The sequence below is a fragment of the Panthera leo genome, chromosome F3 (assembly GCF_018350215.1).
Source record: "Panthera leo isolate Ple1 chromosome F3, P.leo_Ple1_pat1.1, whole genome shotgun sequence".
NCBI lineage: Eukaryota > Metazoa > Chordata > Mammalia > Carnivora > Felidae > Panthera > Panthera leo.
The window spans coordinates 28,390,731-28,411,470 of NC_056696.1; the positions used below are offsets into that span (position 1 = coordinate 28,390,731).

Below are 20,740 nucleotides of genomic sequence, written 5' to 3' on the forward strand. Positions count from 1 at the left end.
TGAAAAGGTACAGCAGCCTCAGCAGTCAGGTAGAGAATGGTGCCTGCCCAGGTTGAGTGTTCCTGCTCCAAAAGAGGAGTCAGAGATAACTGAACCTGAAGTCAGAACCCACGTAAATAGTATTCTACTATTCGAGTTAAGGAAAGGTGGAGAGAAATATAATACTTGCTTGTACATGTGTAAATTATCTCTACACGGATACAGAGGACACTGCTATCACTGGCTGTCTGTGTGGAAGGAAACGGATGACTAAGAGTAAGAGGGAGATTTATCAGTTGTACTCTTTTGTACTTTAACAATTTTTAATCATGTCACTATACTAACCATTTAAAAATAAGTATTTTAGGGGCGCCTGGGTGGCTCAGTTGGTTGAGCGTCCGACTCTGGCTCAGGTCATGATCTCACAGTTTGTGAGTTGGAGCCCCGCGTCGGGCTCTGCTCACAGCTCGGAGCCTGGAGCCTGCTTAGATTCTGTGTCTCCCTCTCTCTCTGCCCCTCCCCCACTCGTTCTCTGTCTCTTTCTGTCTCTCAAAAAATAAATAAAGGTTAAAAAAAATAAGTATTTTAAAATAGAGATTAGGTATTTTCCTTAAAAAAAAAAAAAGAAATTAAAATTGAAGGAATCCTCCTGAAAGGGTGGCCTGCCAGGGTGAGTGGAACCCAGAGAAAGACGAGAATTTGGCAGGGGGCAGAAGATGAGGGGACATTGGGAGTGGCCAGCTGAAGGAGAGTCACAGGCATCAATAACATTCCTCAGGTAGGAATAGAATGGTCAAAAATGGGGAAAAAGAGGAAGAGATTCAATTTCTTTTAAATGTTTATTTTGAGACAGATGGGGGGGGGGGCTCAATGGGGGTAAGGGGTAAGGGCAGAGAGAGAGAGAGGCAGACACAGAATCAGAAGCAAGCTCCAGGCTCTGAGCTGTTAGCACAGAGCCCGACCAGGGGTTTGAAATACCAAACCGTGAGATCATGACCTGGGCTGAAGTCAGACCCTTAACCCACTGAGCCACCCAGGCGACCCTGTAGCAAAATATTTTTAAATGCCAAAGAATAAGAAAGAGTACATTCAGAAACGTGATTACCTCTGAGGGAGCAGAAGGGGAAGTTATATGTAGTCCAGATGAACTCAAGAAACTTTGGGGTGCCTGGGTGGCTGAGTCGGTTGAGCGTCCGACTTTGGCTCAGGTCATGATCTCACGGTCCATGAGTTCGAGCCCCACGTCGGGCTCTGTGCTGACAGCTCAGAGCCTGGAGCCTGCTTCAGATTCTGTGTCTCCCTCTCTGACCCTTCCCTGTTCGTGCTCTGTCTCTCTCTGTCTCAAAAATAAATAAACATTAAAAAAAAAAAATTAAAAAAAAAAAAAAAAAAAGAAACTTCAATGGTGTTGGTGGTAATGTTTTATTTCTCAGGCTAGGTGTGGGTGTTTGTATTGTTATTCTTCATAGTTTTTGTATTTCCAAAATATTAAATAATATATTTTAAACATAAAAATAAATGAGAATTTTAAAATACATGTAGGGAATAGGAGGAAGAACACCCCAGAGAGAAAAGTAAAAGAACACAAGAACGTAATTTCGAACAGTAGAAATGATATCTTACTGATTTGGGGTTCAAGAAACTTTTGAACTTTGTAGCACTGAACAGAAAAGTACACTCTTTTTATCAGAGTTTAAGCCAAGACAAGAGTGTATATCCAAGAAAAAGCTGCAGCAACTTCCTTGGAGGTAAATTAGCCACAGTTCACATAAAGAGCAACCACCACCAAGGGGAAGTTTGTGCAGAATCAACTCCAACCTGTGTCCTGCCTCCAAGCTACTCTTCCAGATCAGCAAAGAGAGGTCATCTCCTCTCCTCAGCCCAGCCCTCCACTATGCACATTCCTGGGAGAGGAAGATAGGTCAGTGAAAACGCAGTATAGCTGGTTCTAAGTAAAAAGAAACTCAAAGTTAATGCTAACATTGTTCAATTTTTGATTAATTCAAGTCAAACAAATTATTTTCTTTTTTTTTTTTTTAAGTTTATTTTGAGACAGCGTGAGTGGGGGAAGGGCAGAGAGGGAGAGGGAGGATCCCATGCAGCCTCCAATGATACCACCAAGCCCGATCCTGGGCTCAAACTCACAAACTGTGAGATCATGACCTGAGCTGAAACCAAGAATCGCAGACACAACGAACTGAACCACCCAGGTGCCCCTGTGTCCCCTCTTCTTGAGCCTGGATGGAATTTTGTAACTGTCTCAACAAAGGGAATACAACTGAAATGATAAAATGTGATTTCAGAGGTTAGGTCATAAGAAGCAATATAATTCTGCTTAGTGTTTTGTATCCAGGGACACATGCCTTGGGAATCCTGTCTGACACGAAAAAAGCCCAGTTGAAGCTCCATACTGTAAGACCATATAGAGATAGAAATGCACAAAGAACCCTAGGTATTCCTCCTCCCAACTGTCTAAGTCTTTCCAGCATTAACTACCAGACAAATGAGGGATTGATAATTCCAGATGGTTCTGGATCCTATCTGTATTAGTCAGGTCTAATAGAACCAATAGGAGGTGTAAATATGTATATATATATGTATATATATATATATATATATATACACATTAAAATATGTAACAAAATATGTACAAATGTAATATTATAATATGTGTGCAATATAATATATAGTATATGTAATTTAATGTTAATATTATATATACTGTAACATATAAAAGTATGTTTTTACACATATACTTTAAAAAAATTAAAAAGTCTAACTTTTAAAAAATCTTAAAATTCCCATTCCGAATACTCTATAAATACAATTGACATTGATTTTGCATAAACCAGTTGCTGACAATGGAAAACTTGTGATAAAACAGAAAAGAAACTTCCATATTTGAGTAGCAGGGCATTGTTGATCCAACCTCCATCTTCTCTCCCTCTGTGTCTCTCTCTTTATACACACACACACACACACACACACGTTATGTCACACACACACACATGTCATTCACTTTTATTGTCACATTTGTTTCAGGCAGGAGTGTTACTACAACTTTACAACAACCAGTAGGGTGGGGAACCAAACAGAATGGAGCAGGGTTAGAGGCTTCCCTTTTTGGTGGGTATAAACACCTTAGTTGTTAGATCTTGCCAATCAGGTTGCTGAAGGACAACAGCTATTTAGCAACCAGTACAGAACTATGTTTTTTAAGTTTTTATTTAAATTACAGTTAGTTAACATGCGGGCAATGTTAGTTTCTGGTGTACAATGTAGTGACTCAACACTTAACATACAACACCTGGTGTTCATCACAAGTATACTCTATAATCCTCATCACCTATTTTACCCATCCTCCCACCCACCTCTCTTCTGGCCACCATCAGTTTGTTCTCTATAGTTAAGAATCCGATCGGGCACCTGGGTGGCTCAGTCAGTTAAGTGGCTGACTCTTGATTTTGGCTCAGGTCATGATGTTGGTTGGGCTCCATGCTGAGCATGGACCCTGCTTGAGATTCTCTCTCTCCCTCTCCCTCTGCCCCTCCCCAGCTCACATGTGCGTGTTCTCTCTCTCTCTCTCTCTCTCTCTCTCTCTGTCTCTCTCTCTCTCTCTCTCAAAAATAAATAATAAAAGAGCCTGTTTCTTGGTTTGCCTCTCTCTTTTTTTTTTACCTATGGTCATTTGTTTGGTTTCTTAAATTCCACATATGAGTGAAATCATATGGTATTTGTCTTTCTCTGACTGATTTATTTCACTTAGCATAATACTCTCTAGCTTCCATCCACATCATTGCAAATGGCAAGACGTCATTTGATGACTGAATAATATTCCATTGTGCATATATACCACATCTTCTTCATCCATTCATCAGTTGATGGACATTTGGGCTTTTCCATAATTAGGCTATTATAGATACTGCTGCTATAAACATTAGGGTGCATGTATCCCTTTGAATAAGTATTTTTGTATTCTTTGGGTAAATACCTAGTAGTACAATTGATGGATTGTAGGGTAGTTCTATTTTTAACTTTTTGAGGAAACTTCATACTGCTTTCCACAGTGGCTGTACCAGTTTGCATTCCCACCAACGGTGCAGGAGGGTTCCCCTTTCTCCACATCCTTGCCAACACCTGTTGTTTCTTATGTTTTTGAGTTTAGCCATTCTGACAGGTGTGAGGTGATACTCACTGTACTTTTGATTTGTATATCTTTGATGATGAGCTATGTTGAACATCTTTTCATATGTCTGTTGGCCATCTGTATGTTTTCTTTGGGAAAATGTCTATTTATGTCTTTTGCCCATTTTTTAATTGGATTATTTGGGTTTTCTGGGGTGTTGAGTTTTATTAGTTCTTTATATATATATTTTGGATTTTAATCCTTTATCAGATATATCATTTAGTGCAGAAGTATTTTAATATTTAAACAACCAAACCAGATGTCAGTTTAGAATTAGGTATGATGTTATGGCAGGATTTGCAGTGAACTTTGGCCCACTAGTTTAATCATCATTACAGCCCTATAAGAAAAACATGGCAAAAATTTGCCTTTGGTAAGAACACACTGGACCGTCCTAGCAGAGTCTATTTTTTACTGGACAAACCTGTCAGTATAAGTGTATTGTTAACAACACTGTGTTTCTCATGCTCGATGCCATTCAGTCCTGAGACTATGACTCAGTTCAGCAGAATTGCCCTGAGATTTTGAGATTCTGTGAGAGGGCACATGAGGAAGCCTATTGCTGCCAGAAATACATAATGTGGAATGTACCTGAAAGTTCTCTGAGGATTCAGCCATTCATAGTCACAGATTTAAAATAAATAAATAAATAAATAAGGGAGCAAGCAGTATTTGTCTACCCCCTTGAAAAAGAGGAACTCGGGATTTGAGCTCATTTGTGACTCAGGATCACATTCTTCTTAAATGTAGAAAGTTACTTGACCATTGCAAAAATCCATAGCTTGAAAGGAAAGAAATTCTAACAAATAAGTTCTAGTAAAGTTAAAACAGAGCCATTTACTTCACTTACTTTACTTAAACCTCTTGAGTAAATATTAAAACAGATTGGTTCTGCTTTATTGCTAGGTAAAACGTTTATCCTTATCTGGGAAGGTCAAGACATCACTCGTAAGAAAGAAATCAGAGAGACTTTCAATGAATTTAGCAGCAAACAAGACTAAATAAGCACAGAATTATATGTAGATGGTCTGGGAAATTATTTTCCAACACTAAAAAAGATCTTAACCCCACTCCAAATAATCTGTAAATACAGTTAACATTGATTTTGCACAAACCAGTTGCTGAGAATGAAAACTTCGCGATAAAGCACCACAGGGTTTTAAGGGCTTGAAACTTTCATATTGAGTTAGCAGGACATTACTGATCCAACCTAGATCTGATTCCAAAGCCTCTACTCACACTGACTTGCCCTATGACTTGCCTTATGACTCTAGAACAAGGAATTTAACCTGGATGGACTTAACGTTAGCAGAGATTCTGCTTTTATGGTACGTATCTTTTTTTTTTTTTTTTTTTTTTTTTTTTTGATGGATAGGATATGGTTTGAAGATTTAATGGAACTGTAGGGCAAACAGTTAAATCAGTGGTGGGATCTACACTTTCTCCCACCCTGTTTTTGAGTTACTCATTCATACTGGTTGGTAAAGGTAGCTAGAATTTAGGAAGTATATCTTGCGTAAAGTTAACATGAAAAGGAGAAACATGTCCTTGACAAAGAGCATGCCCTTCCCCATGACCACAAATAAAACAAACCTGTTTTTAAAAACCAGACTCAGGGGCGCCTGGGTGACTCAGTCGGTTTAGCGTCCGACTTAGGCTCAGGTCATGATCTCATTGTTCGTGGGTTTGAGCCCTCTGTCGGGCTCCACACTGACAGTATGGAGCCTGCTTGGGATTCTCTCTCTGTCCCTCTCTCACACTTTCTCTCTCTCTCTCTTTCTCCTTCTCTCTCTCTCTCAAAATAAATAAATTAATTAAAAAAAAAAACACAGACTCTTGAATGTAGAGAACAAACTGGTAGTTACCAGAGAAAGGGTGGGTGGGAGTATGGGTAAAATAGGCAGAGCATTAAGAGTACACTTATTGTGATGTGAACACTGAGTCACGTATAGAATTGTTGACTAACTGTATTGTACACCTGAAACTAATATAGCACTGTATGTTTTACACTAGAATTTTTAAAATAAAAAATAATATAAATAAATATAACCGTTTAACCTAGTGCTATGCATTTAGCTCTAACAGTTAATAAAAAACTCATTGAATGGATAGATGGATGAATACATTACATCAATAAAGTAGACCAGGAGAACTAGGTGGAAATTTAAGGAAGAACAAAGTCCACTCCTTAAACATGTGGCTATTGAGCTCAAAGTAGCTTTTTGGGATTGGATTATCTGGAAGATTGCTTCAAATCCACATTTCATTTTTGATGGCTAATCCCCCCTTAAAATGAGTAATGAAGTGCTGTTGGAGCACAGCCCAGCAATGGGGTTAGTGAATTTCTTCCTCTTTCTATTTCTGATAAGGTCAAAAGCAAACTAGGATTTAGGACAAACCTGACACTGACTTTTTTTTTTAAAATACAGAGGCTTAAAATCATAAACTAATTTATTGTAGTAATTGTGAGACATTGGAAACAATGGGTACATCTCAAAAACATTTCTTTTGTTTATGAGTTTTTTTCCTTTTTTAATTTGTTTTTGAGAGAGAAAGAGTGAGCAGAGGTGAGGGGAGGAGCAGAGAGAGAGGGAGACACAGAATCCAAAGCAGGCTCCAGGCTCCGAGCTGTCAGCACAGAACCTGACACAGGGCTTGAACCCACGAACTGTGAGATCATGACCTGAGCTGAAGTCAGTTCCTTAACTGACTGAGCCACCCATGCGCCCCTTGGTTTTTTGTTTTTCATAAGGATGCTAGCTGGGCTTGAAAAAAAAGTTAGAGAGGGAGGGAGCCGAACCAAAAGAGACTCTTAAAAACTGAGAACAAACTGAGGATTGATGGGTGGTGGGAGGGAGGGGAGAGTGGGTGCTGGGCATTGAGGAGGGCACCTGTTGGGATGAGCACTGGGTGTTGTATGGAAACCAATTTGCCAATAAATTTCATATTAAAAATTAATTAAAAAAATTTTAAAAAACATTAAAGAAAATTTTTTTTACTTTTATTTGTTTATTTTCAGATACAGAAAGGGAGGGAGAGGGAGTGTGCACCAAAAACAAATTTTTTTAATAAAAACATTGTTGGGGCACCTGGGTGTCTCAGTTGGTTAAATGTCTGACTCTTGATTTCGGCTCATGGTCTCATGGTTCATAGGTTTGAGCCCTGAACTGAGTTCCACACCGACAGCTCGCAGAGCCTGCTGGGGATTCTCTCCCTCTCTCTCTCTGCCCCTCCCCTGCCTGTGCTCTCTATCTCTCTCTCAAAATAAATAAATAAACTTAAAAAAAATTCTTGAGTGTAATAAAGCAACTTGCTTAAACATCTGTAGTCTGACTTTTATGTACATAAAATCAAAATAATTCTATACATATTCTGTGCCTATCCACAGCATATAAAAAAGATAAACTCTGGTGTTGGGGAATGGATCAGGATTAGGTGAGGCTGGTCATTTTATTTCCAAGATTTGCTTCCATCTTCTAAGGTTTCCTCAACAAGATTTGTGAGTGGACAAACGATGTATTTACATCTAAGCCCCACGTCTTTCCTATTTCCCCCAAATTAAGTTTTATACTTAAGAGGAAGAATACTTCTGAATGGGTGATTTTGAAATGTTTTTAAGCCTTAAAAAATTATATTTTCCTATTTTTATCTCCATGAACCTTCAAAGAGTAGTCTCTTCTAATGTTCAGCACCTTCTTTTTGATATTTTCCCTATTGACATTTCTTTTAAACAGCTTAGCTAACAGACATGGAAATCCCTTTACTGTACAAAGACAACCTCTTTTTTCTCAGAACACTCTAAAGAGAAGGGTATCTCTTTTTAGGGCATCTCTCTGTTTCGATGCTGTTTTATGGACCAATAATACAAATGAAATATGCAGTGGAACATCTCATAGCAAGACAGCTGCAACTTAAAAAATTTTAAAAATTAAAAAAAAAAAAAAAACGCTAAAGAATAGAAGTCAGAATAAGGTTACATGTAACCAAACCAGGTTATATTTTGAAAGGGGTGAACCACCTATTTACAGGCTGTGGAAAGTTTTAAACTCTTGACAGGAGATTTTCTGTGGCCCTTCCAAAAATAGAAAAAGGCAGCTGGGTGCCCAGCCTGGAAGAAGACCCACAGATTTAAATGAGGCTTATCAGCCACTAAAACCACTCCTGGAATCCCGGGATTGGGTTCTCCCCACCTGTTGGACAAGAAATGAGAACATGTGAGCATTTGGTTACAAATCCTACTGCATTAACAAAATATTATAAGGGGCCAAGAGCAGCTGGAACTGCCTTACAGAAAAACTGACAGGCAGGAATAAGATTGATGGCAAAGAGAGAGCTGGTTTTGGAAATATAAGTGATTGCATACATTAAGCATGAACTGAAAAATTTGTCCACACTCACACACAAAAAAAGGAGGTTGGAGAGGACACCGGAAGAGCTCAGTCGGTTAAGCGCCCAACTTTTGATTTCTGCTCTGGTCATGATCTCACAGGTCCATGGGATCGAGCCCCCTGGTGGTGGGCTGTGCATAGAACCTGCTTAAGATTCTTTCTCCCTCTCGCCCTGCCCCTCCCCTGCTTGCATGTTGCATGTGTGTATATGCATGGTCTTGAAAGAAAGAAAGAAAGAAAGAAAGAAAGAAAGAAAGAAAGAAAGAAAGAAAGAAGAGAGAGAAAGGGAGGAAGAAAGGAAGGAAGAAAGAAAAATAAAAATTTGTCCAAACATAAATACTGTTCTAATACATGCTAATACTTATTTTACATATATAAGTGGTTATAACTAATACATATGTATTTTATGTAACTAATTTTAGATAACATGTATGTATTAATAACTCTTGCACAAACTTTAATAACCTCAGTTATTCACACACATTGTCTTGTTTAATTCTCACCAACTCCTGTGGTGTATCACCATAATCCGTCTCTCAGAGAGGGGAAGCTGAAGCCTGGCGTCATGACATGGCTTGCTTTTGGTCACAGGTTGAAGAGTGGTAGGGCTACCCGTGGAACCTCCATCATTTGAATCCAGAAGGCATGCCTGTTCAAAGGTGCTCAAAGAAGTTGGATTCTCTTTAGAGAGAAGACTGGCATGTGCATTTCTGTGCTTTGGCTGAACCAAAAAGATAGGAGTTACCTAGTGACAAATCGTTCTGTTCGCTGGGTTCATGATTTCTCTGTTTCCCCAACTCTCAGGTTACCAGCCCACACAGGTGGGATGGGTATAACTGTGGATGTTTATATGCAGCTCTCTGCCCTAAATTAACCTGATGTCCCATCAGTAACCTTAATCCCAAATTCAGGTCAAAATGAAGGAGAAATGCATTATTTCTCCATTTTGAAATATACAGTTTACATGCAGGTAATATTCTCAAACTTTATTTTTGTCCTGTGATTAGTTTGCTTCTAGCACAAGTACTTGCTATTAGTATATAAACATATATTTGTGTTTGTGATTTTTGCCAGTTTCTGTTTATGGAGCAGACTGTAACAGATTTATAGGAGCTTGGAGATGGGGACTAAAGTCAAAATAACATTTTTGAAAGGGTAACAACCAAGAACCACTCCCTCCTCTCATAATTTGTTCTCATAAAAATTACAGAATTTTCAGGGATAATTCTTTCTTTTTTTTTTTTTTTTCTTAAGTAGGCTCCATGACCCTGAACTCACACTGCTGCGATCAAGACCTGAGCTGAGATCAAGAGTTGGACGCCTAACCAACTGAGCCACCCAGGCACCCCTTCAGGGACAATTCTGAGTTGAGTGGGAGTAGAAAGTACAGAACAATCCCTAGACCTTTCCTATTCATGCCCACCTTACCAAAAATAATGTATGACACACAAGCACAGAATAACCATTAGGACATCGGATACTAACTGATATAATTTCATAGGGTTCTATATTAGATACCTAAAATAGGTTGTACTAAATGACCTAAACCTAATGTGGATACTTTTTGGAATCTGGGATAATTTATTTTTGAATTACCTCTTAAATGTCTCCCATGAAAAGCAACTGTGACTTACAATAAAAGCATTTTCATTTAATTGTTTACAGAAGATAGTGTCAGTTTTAAAAATACATTTAATACAAATTTACACCAATAAATGCCTTTTGAATCTGGAAAGCTGACCTAGTGATATGAACAGAAAAGATTAGATTCCTGACATAAATTTCTGGTTCCATCACCGACTCGTTGTGCATGCTTAAGGAAGTTATTTAATCTCTTGGTATCTTAGTTTCTCCACCTATAAAATTGGGGTAATAATATTTGCTATTAGATAATGTCAACAAAGCACTTGGAGCACCTCAGAAGAAAGGCACCACAAGTATTTTGCTATCTTAAGCATGACCTCATACTGTCTGAAGAATGAACATTACCAGGCTTGTTGATTATCCCAGCACCTTAATTCCAAACTTTTCCCGTTCAACTGCTTTCTGGCTTTACTCGTTTCTGTTTATACTCTTTACATATTTTAACTTCATTGTGCTGTGTGTATTGTTTTGAGGAAATTTGGTTCTTTGAGGAAACCATGAGACCATGCTTCAATTTGTTTGGTTTGGGTTGTTTGTTTGTTTAAACTCATATGCCTATGTTTAAGATATGAAACAAACACAGAGCACTTAAACAACTTTCTAATCATAGGAGACAACTATAGCTATGCAAATCATATTAGCCTTATCCATTCACTGCTCTTGTTTGTGTTCTTTATATTTCATTTCATATTAAAAGGTCATTTTTAGCATGCACATATATATTTATATTCCTCCCTGAACACTGTGTGCAAGATTTAAGGCAGATGTTGAGACTATTGTAAAGTTTGACGTTTGTGTCACTTTCCTAGGGGAATGAGATAACATGATAAAAAGGCAAAAGATTAGTTGCTTAGGACTAAATCTGAGCATAACCTATAGTCCAATCCTCTAATACACATTGATCTCCTTGGGGAAAATGGTAAGGGTCAAATAGTTACTTCAAGAACAACCACATGACTCAAAAAGCAGAGCTGCTAATTCAATAACAACACTTAGATGAACAAACCTTTGGTTTGGGGGACCTACCAGCTAATGATAGAAAGTCTAATTCTCTGAGACTATTCCCAAAGAGAAAGACTTCATTGGAACGTACCCATGAAGATGTTATATTTCATACAGCAAGTATTACACTATACAACCACAGTGGGAGTCATCTGTTCAACTATAGACAGAGTATGGCCTTCTAGAGATAAAGACTCTTTCAGAGGAGACATCCAATGAAATACTTTGGGGTTTACAGTATTTTCAGATATTAGAAACTTTGCCAGTTTTATAGAATCAGCATTGACAGAGATTTTAAATATCTACTTCAATGTACACTCAGGTTGGGAAATCAGAACCATAGTCTGCCTTTGTTATTGGAAAGGTACTCTTTCGAACAGAGTTCTAAACATTTTTGCCAGATTTTATCTCTATAGAGAGGTGTAAATTTCATCAGGTAATGAAGTGATCCCATAGGTCAGGCACTATGTTTCCCTAAATTGTACCCATTATATGTATAAAAAAAAAAAAAAGAAATGGATATTATGATGGGATAGAATGTAGTGTGATGGTTAACAATGTAAGTACAATGTAAGCTCTGGAGTCACATGGTCTGAGTTCAAATTCTATCTTCAAAGTATAGCTTTGTGTCTTTGTTTTCTCAACTATAATAGGGAGAGAGTAATAGTATTTACTTCAAAGGATTATGAAAATTAAATGAGATACTATATGTATGGTGCAAATCATGGTGCTTGGCACATGACAAGTGCTCAAAAAATGTTAGCTATCATTCACTCCATTTATAGACTTCACTAAGCTTGAAGTGTGACACAGTTTGGGATCTCTGAGAAGCAGACTCTGACAAAACTTAATGTGCTAGATGTTTACTAGGGAATGCCCTTGGCATGAACACCTATGGAAAGGAGGTGAAGGAAGAAGGATGGGGTTGAGGGGGGAGTCACATTATAATACAGGTACCATAGCCTCATCTAATCCCATGGGAAAGCTCTAGAGTGCAAATGGTCCGTCCAAATTGTACTATGATGGACTGAGAAGGCCTGGCCCGTATATTCCCTTAATCAGTCATTGGATGTGTACCACTCTCCCCCTAACCTGGCATGACCTTGGGCAAAATGACTCTCTGCAGCTGAAGTAATCCATGAAGTGACTGACAGTGAAGGCTCTTCCCTGACCACATGCCCAGTATTTGGTGCAACACATCCTTCCTTGAAGGTGATCTAGGTGGCACATCTTTGTGTTCAACACCGGGTAGTCTGTGCAGCACTTGGGAAATAATCTCAACCAGTTATAATTGTTTGAATAAAAGTGAAGTCTTTAAAAATAAAAGGATAGTGAGATCGAACAAGCCATGGAAAGATGGGAGAAAGAAGTCTATATATGTGACAAAAAGCTTTCTCGTTCTTTATAAAACCCCCAGATTTTTACAGACGGGGTTTCTGGTGACTAGAACTGCGATGGTTGGGGTTTGTAACGGAGGTGTAAGCTAGGAGAAAGTCCAAATACTCTGCATCATAAGGGTCACTTAAGAGGGCGGAAATAGAAGCCAGCCAGTTGATGTCACACAGAAAAGAATTGAGAATAAGAATTTAAGTGAACAAAAATAACTGACATTGTACCCTTTGATGTCCTCAGCACTTTCAAAGTGCTTCACATATAACAACTGACTTCATCCTCACAATAACACGGTAAGATTTATTTACATTATTTCCCCCATTTTAGAGATGAGGGAACTGAGGCAGAGAGAAGTTAAGTGATTTACCAATGTCGTTGAGCAAGAAAGGTATGGAGCTGGGATTTGGACCCAGGAGTTCAGACTCCAGACTCCAGACAGTAGGACTTGTGCTCTTAGTCATACGTTCCCTTCTGTTTCTGTGCAATTACCAATGTTTTTGATGCAAACGGACTCTTTCTCAGCAAGTCAAAGAAGTGCCATTTTGCATCTAGGCTGAGAGAGGACGAAAACAGAGGCTGTACGGTATGCAGGGACAGCTAAGACCTGGGTTACATATAGGTGTTTCAAAAAAGATGAACTGTGAATCTACACTGCAGGTCTTTAGTTACAACAGCACGATGCCAGTGTAGGTGAGTATGAGTCAACAGGACTGTGTGACGACGGTCTTCAGACTTTTGGTGCGGGTAGTACTTGGATTCCACAAGCTGAGCAAGGAGGAAAGAAAGAAAAGGGTTTAAAGGAGAGCCACGAATAAGAACCTACAAATTGGAAAAATACTCCAACCTGTATAGAGCCTGAATAGATTGGGGGGAAAGTACGGCATATGGCGTTTCTAGAGACTAGGCGCTTAGTGGTTGACAATAGATGTTTTAAAACCAGACTGCCCAAATTCAAATCTCTGCTTTGTTACTTTTTACTTGGATATTCTTAAGTGTCACTGTACCTTTCTGTGCTTCCGTTTCCTATTAAATGGGAGTAACAGTACTACCTGACAGTGTAATTATGAGACTTGAATCTGTTAATACACATGAAGCACTTGAAACGGTGTTTGGAGCATGAATAAACACTTAGGCAAATAGCTGACAAAAAGTAAAAAGGGTGACAGACAACTTAACACGTATTCAAATATAAAGACCTTTATGTAGATCTGTTCCATCTATTTTGTGACACGATGAGAGAAGGCCACTTAAACTAGGAGAGATTGAAAGAAAATTGCCCATCCAGAATAAATACTGAGTGAATGTTCTCTATAAAGGAGTATATAGCATGGAGTAGATTCTCAAGTTTAGCCTAAGAATGGTACTGTCTACAATTGGGGGGCAGGGAGGGACTTAAAGAATCAAGTTTGAATCAGGTACATAGTCTCCTACCATTACACTTGCCCAAGAAACAGTCTGAAAACTAAAGAAGGTTCTCAGTGTTCTTTTGAGGGACTTATAACAAATTAGTAATAGCTATTATATATTAAGATAGTACCTGAAGTGTTAATAACTGTTATTTCTTCAGCATAAAAAATATCAACGCAATGGGAAGAAATCAGAACACATTTGTAGCAGAGCTACAAAAAGGACAAGATTGCCTAGACAAAAGATGCAGATTTTAAAATTTTGATAGTGTTTCCATCACCCTTTATTTCATTTTTTAAAGTGAAAATGAAATTAATTAACCAGTATAGCATCATGTCATATAAAGGTCTTTATAAATTGGAAGATGTATTCAGTTGTCCCTTAACCGTATCTGCCCACTTGTTGGCCTGACCTTGGGAAAATGCCGTTCCCCATCCCCACCCCATGGTCCCTGTTAAAGGAGTGACCTAGACAGCTATGCTTCATCATATATTCTTTTCAGGGATCATCCATACACTGGGTTGAGCCAAGCAAGTTCATTCTCTTTGTGCGTTTAAGTCACAAAGGGGAAGTTACTAAGGTGAAGTAAGCCAGAAGTAGAGGCAGGGGGGATGGTGGCTGAGCTCTCCATCGGAAGTCCTCTCATTCCCAGTCTCCTGTCTGAAGAGTCTGAAATGCATTCTTACAATACCCACCCCACCCCTCTTTCTCTCTTCTGCTTGTTAGACAGCGTTTTTTTTGTTTTTGTTTTTTTGTTTTTTTTTTGTTTTTTTACAATCAAATAATCCCTGACTTATTATGTGTCTCTCTCTACTTCAAACGGCTAAAAGTCAACAATGACATACAGAGATAAGAGTTGAGTCTACCACTGTGTATTTTGTATTTGGGGAGAGAAGATACATGAGCTAAATTGAATGAAGAGTTATTTTTAGTAGTACAGCACTTTGAAGAGTCCTCTGTGAGGTATTTTCCCTAATATGACATTCAATTAACCAAACCTTGTCATTTCTACCTAAATATTTTTTCTTATCCATTTTCTCTCCACACTCATAGCCATCACTTATTTGGATTATACTACCCTCTTAGGCATTATAAAAAGGTGTAAGGAAACTTGCTTTTTTATTATTTTTTATTTTTTTAATGTTTATTTTTTAGAGAGAGAAAAAGTGGGGGTAGGGACAGAGAAAGAGGGAGAAAAATCCCAAGCAGGCTCTGCGCTGTCAGTGCAGAGCCTGACATAGGGCTCAACCCCACGAACCATGAGATCTGAAATCAAGAGTTGGATGCTTAACCAACTGAGTCACCCAAGTGTCCCAGGAAACTTGCTTTTTATAGAAAACTCAAACTCCACATCTCAACATAAAGACCTCATGTCTTCCCAGTTTTGTCTTTTAACATTCACCTTCCCCTTGAAAACCCCTCCCTAATAATCCTTGCTTCCACCAGAAAAGAACCAGTTTCCCAGGGCATTGGTCCCCTTCCTTAAATTACTCACAGCACTACTGAAGTGAGGCTGACGTAGTTATATCGCTTTAGAAAAAGGCTCAGAATAACAGGAAAAAAGCAAAGAATATACTAAGATGTCACTTACCTATTTTTAGCTAACTAGGTAGGGCGTGCAGTTTTTATTCAACCAATATGACCGAGCAGTCTCTGTCGTTATCACTGTGCATATATTTAGGATACTCTCCCGCTCTCAAGAGGTATATGGTAGTACAAGCGTGCTAACTGTGGTGTCAGGGGTAATACATGATGAATGAGAGCATAAAAAAGAAGCACCTAAATAGTATTGGGGGAAGGAAAGTAGTGAAGATTTCAGTGAAGTTCTGCCTAAAAAACTCAGCCCTGGAGAACAAATAATTAGCAAAGCATGTAATTGGGGGAAGGGAGAGGGCCTTGAAAGTCTAAGAAAGTGCAAAAGACAAGGGTACAATATGAAAATGTGAGGGGTTTCGCCCTATTTATGCTCAGGTGACAGACTCTATCTTCCCCACAATCCAGAAGAGGCTGCAAGCACACCAGGACTTCTCTGAATCTGCGCCAAAGAGAGAGAGGTATTCAAGGCAGGAGTTTCCTTTCAGTCAACAGCAACCTCAGCTTGTTTTCCGACTCGGAACCCACATCTTCATCCCAGGTGGCTAAGGCTAGTAGAATCCTCATACTGTAAGATGTTACTCTATGACTTTGATAAGGACAACATAGAATAGTCCATGATCTACTCAAGAGAAATGCTTCCTTACGTTGCCAACATACAGTCCACTTTCCAAAGACCCAAGATCAAAGGGAAACTGGATTTTTATATCTTTAGGCATTAACTAATGGCATGAACTATGCAAACTCATTTCTAAATGACAGTTCTCTTTATAGAATGAAAATCAAGTTTACTTCCAATCTTTGTCTTGAGAATTGGAGCTTTAGAAAACTTCCTTAAATACAAGACGGTCATTAAAAGAAGGGAAGCAAATTAAGTTTCTAGAAATCTGTAAGACCAGTACTGTACTGTGGTTTTTCCTGAGCCGACCTTGCCACCCAAAGTCACACTGTGCCTAATTTCTAGAAACCCTAATCCTATGTTCAAGCTGATGAGTTATTAAATTTTCCCTTCATATGTATAAGGGACAAAAATGTATATAGTCCATAGATAGATATACGGTATATGCATGGTATTAAAATTTCAAGGGGGTAGATGGTTAGGGAAAAAAAAAATCTGAAAACACTCTTTAGGGAGGGGAGAAGGACAAATTTGAGAAACACTGCTGTAGATTCTTTTGCCAAGTCAGGAAAACCTAAATTAATTCCAATATAGTGATAATTCAAAAATCCCTGGATGAAACAGAAGAGCATGGTGATTATATTTTTAACCAATGTACTTGTAAATGGCTACAATTCTCTGGCCTTTGTTTCTCCTAGCAGAAATTACTAAAATTGTTCAAGTGTAAAGAAAACTCTAGGATTAACTGGAAAAAAAAAAGGTTCATGAATCATCATTAAGTTTACGACACACAGAGTACAAACCAAGAAAGTAAATTTATTTAAATTACTAAAATAGCTTCTAAAGTCATTTACAGATCAGCTGCTACAATTATTTCTCCTGAAAGACATAAGTAACATTAATTTCTTTAAAATTATTTTGGTCAGCGAAACATTTAATAAAAACATTTGTCTCTCCATATAATATATGTGTATAAAATAAGCCTTTTCAAAAACTCTTGTTTTTAGAATCCTCTATAAATCAGATGACCTGACTTCTGACAGTCAGGAACAATTTTCAATAAAGGGTATAAATTTATGAATACGGGTTGTCCTAGTTGGAAGGAACCGGACCACACTCTACTACCAGGCATGGGAGGATCCTCAACAGGTGAATGATAAAGCCAATGACTGCCTCTAGTATTCTAAAAACAGTATTTTCGTTTAAGGTTTGTAGAAATTAAAAAAAAAAAAAAAAAAAAAAAGGTGTATCTAGAATCTTACGATTTTAAGAATAACAAAGCAGTCAACAGATGAGAAAGGTCAGTAATAGATACCAGGTTACAACTGAAATACAACAGCGGTACAGGAATGCACAGTAGTACATCTCAACATTCTCCACATATGGTAAAGTTCGCTTTCTCTTTGGCTCGAGGCACTCTTAATAAAATTTATCACGTGCATAGTACATCTTTATATTTGTAGAGCTGCACGCAGAAAATCAAATCCTTCTTCGATAGCCCAGGAAAGCCGGTTAACCAGTGATTTACCAATTCCTGTGATTATATTTCTTAATTCAAAACAAAGGCTTCAGGATATGTCCAAAATAAACTGCTCTGAACTGACCACACCCTTAAGAGTCAAATGAACAAATATGCTAAATCTTATTATATACATGCTTTAAAATCCTTGGGAGGACCAAAAATTTCTTAAAGGAAAAGGACACGTGAAAAACAAACCCCAGCAGAATTCACTGAGAATAGAGTTCATATGGCTATACCTGAATGACCTAAGTCTCAGTGGCTTATTTTAAATTTCATCTTGAAGATTTTCCCCCTTACCTTCCTCATTCCACAATTTCTCCTTTTCCTTGCCTCCTTCTCCTGCCCTCCAAAAACAAAGAAAACAATCCAAACACACTCAGATGACCTTTCATTACTCTTGCTCCTAAAAGTGGAAACTAAGGAACTCGCACCTAAATGATGGTAAAAGAGAATAATGGGAAAACCCACAGTTGCATTTATAGAGCTGCCTTACTAATAGCAAACTCTGTGAAAAATCTAACTTATAAACTTGGGAGGATTCATAGGAAGGAGCCCAATCCCCCCCAACCTGGTCTGGTCATAACACGGCAGTAATGATTCAACCTCGAGTCTAAACAGACTAGGGGACTGCGTGTAAGCTGTAGTCCTCAGAGATCATTAACGCAGATCTTAATGGAAACAGGGAAATGATTCTCTCAAATAACAGATCACTAGGGTGAACGAATGAGTTAGACGTTCCATGTTTACCTAAGAATTTAACACCCTTTAAAAAGAAACCAGTTCTTTCATAAAGAGCTCTGAATTCTGTCTCTGGTTACAAAGGCTGAAAAATTCTCCAAATTTGAGACATGATTTTGTCTTCTGTCGCCCTTTATAAGCAGGTGCCACTTTTCAGGGCATTTTCAGGTTGCACAGGCAGGACCAAGTGAGAAATACGGCTCCAGAGCCCACTCAATTTGTCCGGGTCCATATGTTTGTGGGAGTTGGGTGTGTCAGCGTTGGTGAACTTGACTCTGAGGAAATCTCTCACTTTTTCTTCAATCTCCTTTAGGCCTAGACTGGTTCCAAGCGTCTCCTCCTCCAACAAGACAGTCAGGACTAAGGCTACATCTTTGAAGGCTGCATTTTCATGGTCACAATACTTATAGAAGATCAAAGTGGAGCCTGCAGGCAGTGACTCAAAGCGATGTACCACCGCTGCGTTCTGGCCATTCGTGAACCCATTGCTCAGTTCCCAGTCTACCTCTTCTTTGACAGTATCACTGTCTTGAGTAGCTTTGTCCGCCCCATCAATCCGGATGGCACGGACACTGTGGAAAGAAGAGTAGGCATCAGCAATTTGTTCACTGAGACACTTCAGTGCTTCTTCAGCATCTCGAGCAGCAGTGAGCAGCAAGATAGCAGGCTGAGGCCGAGGCTGGGAGCTATTCAGATGTCTTTCTAGGAATGTAAGGCTCCTTTTCCACAGCTTCTCATCTTGACCTTGGTACTTATTCATAAGTTGTTTCATCTGGTTCTGGAACTCTTGAACAGGAGTGGTTTTTACCTCAGGAGTACGAACGAAGAGAAAACTCCCGATGGCGAAAGAAGCTACCAGAACGAGTAGGCACCACCACTTCATCTTGACAAAAGATGCACTTTTGGGTTGTCCAGCTGCTTCTGCTCAGGAAAAAAAAAGAAATGCCAGTGATCATTTTCTTAGATTCAAGGACAAACGACTTGTAAGACCAATATTAATTTCCATAGACATTAAAAGTGGAAGGAATTTAAAGAATGGAGCGGGTAATTTATTTTCTTAAAGAAAGGTTTATCACATGTATTCAAGAAAATCTCACACCCCTAGGTTTTAAGTTATGTGTGTAAGTATGCGTATGTCTCTTCAATGTCAAAATGATAAAAAGTCTTAGAGTAAAAAATAGAATTTAAATGTATGAAATGACATAAGTCAGAAATAAGATAATTTCTAACTATTATTACTACTATTAATATTTGAGAGATAAACAATACTAAAAGGTTAATAATACTAAAATACAAAATAGGTTTTTAAATTTAGGTGCTCAGAATTCACGTAGCTGATCATCCAAGGTGGAATGTTTCTGAAGCATACAAAGGGATTAAAAAAGGATGCACTGTAAGTGAATATCTTCCATATATTATAATAGGTAGCTGTCCCTTTAATTGCAGATGCCTATCTTTTGTGGAATGCAAGTTAACACCAGTAAAACTGAGTTTGCAACTCATGGAGTGCCTGGGTGGCTCAGTAGGTTAAGTGTCCCACTTCAGCTCAGGTCGTGATCTCACAGTTCTTGAGTTCAAGCTCCAAGCTGAGTTTTGTACTGACAGTTCAGAGCCTGGAGCTGCTTTGGATTCTGTGTCTCCCTCTTTTTCTGCCCCTCCTCTGTTCCTGCATGTGCTGTCTCTTTCTCTCTCTCTCTCTCAAAAATAAATAATAAACATTAAAAAAAATTGAGTTTGCAACTCATCCTTAATTATTATTGGCAATAATGATACCAATTACATTTACCTAGCACTTTCCAGTTTAATAAAGGACTTTCTCATATACCACTTCATTTAACAGGAAAACAACAATAATACTTTTTACCTTCTATTTATTTATACTACAGAGTTTTTAGAGAAATAGTTCTCAAAGTGTGACTGGTGGGTACCTTGAGATCATTCCAAGGAGGTCCTTGAGGTTAAAGCTATTCTCACAACATTAAGATGTTATCCGACATTTCCCACCATGTGGACATTTGCATTGATGGTGCAAAGAAAGCAATGGTGGGAAAAACAACTGATGCCTTAGCATGAATCAGGGTAGTGCTAATACAGTTTTTGTATTCACACCCATTCATTTAAGGTTATCAGTGAAACTGCTTCATAAAGCAAAATTTTTCATTTAATTAATACTCAACTCTTGAGCACAAATCTTAATATTTTTTTTTTAATTTTTTTTTTTTTAACGTTTTTATTTTATTTTTGGGACAGAGAGAGACAGAGCATGAACG

The 20,740-nt window shown here is 38.4% G+C and overlaps 1 protein-coding gene and 1 long non-coding RNA gene across 5 annotated transcripts in view; one reads left to right on the forward strand and one right to left on the reverse strand.

Annotated features, from left to right (window-relative positions):
• The first annotated feature begins 12,797 nt into the window (after window positions 1-12,797).
• On the forward strand, window positions 12,798-18,870 carry LOC122212214. Its single transcript, XR_006199055.1, has 3 exons — window positions 12,798-12,884; window positions 15,970-16,132; window positions 18,784-18,870. It is a non-coding gene; the product is annotated as an uncharacterized LOC122212214 (long non-coding RNA).
• TOR1AIP1 (torsin 1A interacting protein 1) overlaps window positions 18,457-20,740 on the reverse strand; it is a 42,982-nt gene continuing 40,698 nt past the window's right edge. For all 4 annotated transcript variants that reach the window (XM_042925950.1, XM_042925952.1, XM_042925949.1 and 1 more), the window contains one exon: window positions 18,457-19,391. In XM_042925950.1, the coding sequence (XP_042781884.1) occupies window positions 18,604-19,391 (788 nt within the window). In that variant the 3' untranslated portion in view covers window positions 18,457-18,603. The remainder of the gene's footprint in view (window positions 19,392-20,740) is intronic.